Source organism: Trichechus manatus, unplaced genomic scaffold (genome assembly GCF_000243295.1).
Source record: "Trichechus manatus latirostris isolate Lorelei unplaced genomic scaffold, TriManLat1.0 scaffold00165, whole genome shotgun sequence".
NCBI classification, from domain to species: domain Eukaryota; kingdom Metazoa; phylum Chordata; class Mammalia; order Sirenia; family Trichechidae; genus Trichechus; species Trichechus manatus.
The window spans coordinates 231,147-237,317 of record NW_004444101.1 but is presented as its reverse complement, the minus strand read 5'-3'; the positions used below and the strand labels follow the sequence as shown (position 1 = coordinate 237,317).

The following is a 6,171-nucleotide window of genomic DNA, read 5'->3' as shown; positions in this document are numbered from 1 at the left end:
TTCATTGGCTAAACTACTCAGCAGGAAGCCTTGCTGCTAGGTGCCATCGAGTCGATTTCGACTCACAGTGACCTCACGGGACACAGCAGAACTGTGCTCCATAGGGTTTTCCTGGCTGTAATCCTTAAGGGAGCAGATCGCCAGGTCTTTCTCCTGCGGAGTTGCTGGGTGGGTTCGAACTGCCAACTTCTCGGTAAACAGCCGATCACAAGTCCCAACTGAGGACTTTATTCTTCACACGGTCTATCAGAGGCAATATGGTAAGGAACATAGTAGAGGAGGGCTTTTAGCAGGTGCTCGAACACCTGCTCAGCAAGAGCCCAGGCACCTACTGTCCAGCTCTGGCCCACGGTCTCCTCCTTACACAGGAAACAGCGCCGCTCACCTCACAGAATTACGGTAAATAACACACTCGGCGCGCCATCAATGTTCTTTCCTTCTCTGCTAACGCATGCCCTGTGGGCTTCCGGACTGATTCCTGGACGTTAGAAGGAAACAGGTCACTTTCTCTAACATGACCAACAGTCATGCATCTTGCAGCTCTGACCAGCCCAACAAGTATTCCGAAAAAGCGTGGAGAAAACAGAGAGAAGGATAGCAATGATAAAGATGGTTCCTGCTCATGTGGAGCTCTTGCTAAAGACAGACCTCTATGACTATCATCTACCTCACAAATAATACTTCACGTTGCCACAATAATGTTTTAAATTTTAATTTTCCTTTCAAGTATTTCTTATACTTGTTTATTATAACCACGCTAATTTAACCACTGATAATGCATATATGTAACATCTGGGCATTATATAAGCAACTCTGGTGGCAGTGGTTAAGCACTCGGCTGCTAACTGGAAAGTCAGAGGTTCAAACCCACCAGCCACTCTGCAGGTGAAAGATAAGGCTTCTGGAAACCCTCCGGGGCAGTTCTACTCTGACCTACAGGGTCGCTCTGAGTCGGCAGTGAGTTGACGGCAGCAGGATGAATGCAGACATAGTTCTGTGTGTGCAACCAGTGGCTCACCATCCACCTGTGACTGTGGAATAAGACAATGGGAGCTCACCTGGAGGAGCCGCTTGGGGAAGGTCACACTGGGTCATCACTGAGAATAAAATCCGAGGACTCAGCCATCAAAGATCAAGATGAACCGCAACAACTGAGATATTCACAGATCCCACAAAACAAAAGGAGCTGACGGATGTTGCCGGAAGAGCCGTTTATCACAGGGTTGATTCATATGGCCAGAGCTGAGGTAGCTGTCTTATTAGAATTCAGACCAACCAGTACTGGAGATGATCCCTAAACTAGGACAGACCACTGTCTCTATTAGAGTAGCGCAAAGCGGATACTAGCTAAAGTGGACACTGTACCCAGGATGCCGGGGTGGGCACGACGGAAGACAAGGCCCCGAGGGGAATGAGTATCCCACCTACAAGCCAACACCTGCTGGAAGACCAGGTGGCTGACAAGACGGGGTCATCTCGGGAGGCGGGTCAAGGCGAGAGGACCTTGAGGGCCCCTCATGATACCTTGCAAGCAGAAGTCACATGCAGACACCTCCACGACTGTGTGTTTGGGGTTCTAAAAAGTATCGGCTTTCACCAATCTGAAGAATAACGGTGACTTTTTGGAAATGCAGGCTGGGACCCGGGGAGGCCCCAGGAGCCGGGAACCTCACCTTCAGCGGTGCCTGAGAGACCGTCGGCCTTGAAGTTGCTGGTACTTTTCTTCCTCCGGTGCTTCTTTCTGTTGGCGTGAGGAGACGGGGGCGGGTCGAGCTTGGGGCTGGTGGTGCTGGAGATGCTCGGGCTGGAACACACGGAGTCGCCCAGCCCCGTGTCTGCAACGGGACAGAAAAGGCAAAACACGCAAAGGTTTAGCTCTGTGCAAAAAATATTCGCGCTCTTCCGAGATCACATACCCACTGCCCTCTAGGCGATGCCGACTCATAGAGACCCTATGGAACAGAGTAGAACTGCCCCACAGGTTTTGCAAGGATGTAATCTTTACAAAAGCAGACTGCCCCATCTTTCTCCCATGGAGCAGCTGGCGGGTTCAAACAGCTGACCTTTCAGTTAGCAGCCGAGTGCTTAACCACTGTGCCACCAGAAACCAAACCAAATCCATTGCTATCGAGTTGATTGTAACTCATAGCAACTCTACAGGACAGAGCAGAACTGCCCCGCAGGGTTTCCAAGGAATGGCTGGTGGATTCGAACGGCTGACCTTTTTGGTTAGCAGCCGCAGCACGCTGCAGCTCTTCACCACTCTGCCACCACGGCTCCTCGATATCACAGAAAGCCTTGCAGATAGTACACCACCATACGATCGGTGGGTAGAGGCCCAGAAGCATCCAATATTAAAAGATGATGGCACTTCTTGCTCTCATGTGCCGGCCCGCCATTCAAAATCGGGCATTTATTTCTGTACTATCTTTATGCTTCAGAGAACTTCAAGTTCTCTGCTTGGTGTGATGGAGAAGAAAAATGTTACAGTTTCTGGAAAAATAAACTGGTGAGTTCATGCTTCTCATTCTTATTTTTCTTTTCCTATACGGCAATGACAGAATTAGGAATGAGACAGAGTCAAGAATACACGTGAAAGGGTCACCTTAAATGGGCATGATTGTGTGTGTGCGCGTGCGCGCGTGTGTGCATGCACACAGGTTAAAGTATTCCTAATTCTCTTTCTTCTACTTTCAACACCACATATGGCTGTAACTTCATTTCATTTTATTATTAGTAGAAATGCTTTGCCATTTCTCTCTATCACCAGTGCCCAGCAAGGGTGTTTAGAAACTGATAGAGCAGACCTGCGGATTTTTGATTCACTGCAGCTACTTCCAAAAGTTTTAAAGCCAGTGTACAAATGTGGTAACTCACTGCAAATGAAACTCACAGCTTATTGTGTCCATCTTGGTCCTTATCAAAGAGAAGACCAAAATGGTGTTCAATGACCAGAAATGAATACGTATTCAACCAGAACAGAAAAAGACCCTGAAAAAGGGATGGAGACACACAGGTGGTACATGCCTCCAATCTTCAGAGCTCTTTATTTCGTGACTCAGTGTCTTGATAACTCAAGAGACAGAATGTTCTGTGCAATAGATTTCATTCGTTGCATTAGTATCGTTCTGACCACCCACTGTGGGAAAGCTATCTTTCTAGATGCTTGGGATCCATTCTGGAGAAAGCCAAGTAAAGATCCCACCCTGGTGGCACTCACAGTCATGGGGTCCCAGCCCAGAGAGCATCAGAACATGATACAGAGAAAAAGCGAAAAAGGAGCGCAGGGTGTAGAGGCTTGGACGCTGAGGTGGTGGTGGCTAGAGAGGAGGGTTGCCATTTAAGCAGGGTGGTTAGGGTGGACCTCAGAGAGGAGACCTCTCAGGGAGGAGACATTTGAGCCGAGACTTGAAGACGCTGAGGAACGAGGAGATGGATAACTGGGGGAGGGGGAAATAGCTCCATGGCTAAATCTGCCCCTAAGAAAGGAGCACAGCTGGTGTGTTCCAGAAATGGAGCTGAGGCCAGAGTACGTGGGGCCGGTGAGCAAGGGAGAGACAGACTTAATCGGCGATGGCATTAGGAAGGAAAAGGGGGCTATGCCGTGTGGGGCTCATTCCAAAAAAAAAACAAAACCCATTGCCGTCAAGTTGATTCCGATTCCTGGTGACCCTATATGACAGAGTAGAACTACCCCATAGGGTTTCCAGAGCTGTAGATGTTTACAGAAGCAGACTGCCGCATCTTTCTCCCTGGAAGCAGCTGGTGGATTCGAACCGCTGATTTTCAGTTAGCAGTCGACTGCTTTAACCACTGTGCCACCAGGGCTCCTTGTGGGGCTCATAGGCCACCAATGTAAAAACCAAAAAAATCAAAACTCAGAGTCAAGTGGATTCTCACTCATGATAACCCCATGTGTGTCAAGAGTAGGCTGTGCCCCCTAGGGTTTCAGTGGCTGACATTCTGGAGGAGCCCTGGTGGCACAGTGGTTAAAAGCACTCAGCTGCTAACCAAAAGGTCGCTGGTTCGAACCCACCAGCTGCTCTGTGGGAGAAGGATGTGGCCGTCTGCTTTCAAAAAGATTTACAGCCTTGGAAACCCTGTGGGCCAGTTCTACGCTGGCCTATAGTGTCGTTAGGAATTGGAATCCACTTGATGGCAGGGGGTTTGTTTTTTGGTTTTGGGTGACATTCTGGAAGCAGATGACCAGGACTTTCTTCCGAGGCACCTCTGGGTGGAGTCAAACTACCAGCCTTTTGGTTAGTAGCTGAGTGCTTAACCATTTGTGCCACCCAGGCTGCCTTTACTGAAGGAAATTGGCGTGGGGGGTGCCCCTGCAGAGTATGAACAGAGGGGTGATATGATTTCAAATATAAAAGATATTGGTGATCAAACAATTTAAAATTATTCTGAGAAGTTCTAGAACATTCTATCATATTGAGAAATGAACAGACACACAACTTAAGGGACCTTAAAAACACACGTTTTTCAAAAACGCCCTGGGGGTAACTTTCCCCATGTCCTAACACCGTAGATCCCTGTCACCTCTGCATGGCAGGAAAAGGCCACCTTTCTCCCCGTGTGCAACACACGCGGAAGAGGCCTCAGCGAGCCCCTCTTGGGAAGCCTGAGCGGCACAGGATGGGAAGACCCCGAAACCACGCCAACTGTGTCCACTCTCTGTGGACGGAGCCTGGCTCGCAAATGCGGCTGGAACACCCTTTCAACAACGGTACGGCCCTGACGTTAGCTGTGGAGATTCAGCATCTTGGTACCTTTCCTTCTACCTGACACGGCGCGCTGCAAACACCTGTGCACCCTCTGTCCCTCACCTGCAGTGCCCACACAGATGGCTCAGTGTCCTGTAGAGCCAGGACAGTGGTTACACCTATGGCAGAGATCAGGCTACAAGCTTCCCTGTGTGGCTCCATCGTGACTGAACACACGCCATGGCTCCTCTTCTCCCGCTCTTAGAGGAAAAGGCTCCTCACCTCTCGTGAAGGGAGCCCGTGGCCCAATGGTTAAAGCACTTGGCTGCTAACCGAAAGGTCGGTGGTTCAAACCCACTCAGCTCCTCTGTGGGAGAAAGACCTAGTAATCTGCTTCCGTAAAGATTACAGCTTAGGAAACCCTATGGGGCCGTTCTACTATGTCACAAAGAGTCGCTAGGAGTCAGAATGGACTTGATGGCAACAGGGTTGGTATTTTGGGTTCCTCTTGTGAAACTAACCTTCTAGCTTGTATAACGAGTACGTGTGCAGCACCATGGAATCCAGGATGCATTTCTCAACTGTTATGGGTCGAGTTGTGTCTCCCCCTCAAATGACATATTAAAGTCCTAACCCTGGAACCTGTCAAGGTGACCTTGTCTGCAAACAGGGTCTTGGAGATGTTGTCAGTTAACATGAGGCCATACAGGAGTAGGGTGGGGCCTAATCCTACACGACTGGCGTCCTTATAACAGATAAGAGACAGCCACGGGGGAAGGACACTGCTATGGATTGAACTGTGTTCTCCCAAAATGTGTGTCAACTTGGCTAGGCCTGATTCCCAGTACTGTGTGACTGTCCACCATTTTGTCATCTGATGTGATTATCCCATGTGTTGTAAATCCCACCTCTGTGATGTTAGCAAGATAGGACTAGTGGCAGTTATGTCAATGAGGCAGGACTCAATCTATAAGATTAGGTTGTGTTTTAAGTCAATCTCTTGAGATATAAAAAAGGGAAGCAAGCAGAGAGACATGGGGACCTCACACCATCAAGAAAGTAGAGCCAAGAGTGCATGTTCTTTGGACCCGGGGTCCCTGTGCGGAGAAGACCCTAGACCAGGGGAAGATTGATGACAAAGACCTTCCCCCGGAGCTGACAGAGACAGAAAGCCTTCCCCTGGAGCTGGCACCTGAATTCGGACTTCTAGCCTCCTAGACTGTGAGAGAATAAATTTCTCTTTGTTAAAGCCATCCACTTGTGGTATTTCTGTTATAGCAGCACTAGATGACTAAGACACTAACATATCTGCTGCTCCCAGGCATGGTCTCCCAGATGGGCCCTGGAACACCATGTCTTGCTCCAATTCAGAGATGGAAAGCTGAGGCACCAGGTGACCTCGGAGGTCACAGTGCAGGTCAGGGTGGGGCTGGGCTCTGAATCCCTGTCTCTTCATCCTGGA

The 6,171-nt window shown here is 49.3% G+C and overlaps 1 protein-coding gene across 2 annotated transcripts in view; it reads right to left on the bottom strand.

Annotated features, from left to right (window-relative positions):
- Window positions 1–6,171, bottom strand: part of AGAP1 (ArfGAP with GTPase domain, ankyrin repeat and PH domain 1) — a 360,673-nt gene that overhangs the window by 162,423 nt on the left and 192,079 nt on the right. The window contains exon 5 of one of the 2 annotated variants that reach the window (XM_004386488.3): window positions 1,674–1,835. In XM_004386488.3, the coding sequence (XP_004386545.2) occupies window positions 1,674–1,835 (162 nt within the window). The remainder of the gene's footprint in view (window positions 1–1,673; window positions 1,836–6,171) is intronic. The other variant, XM_023740860.1, reaches the window with a different exon arrangement.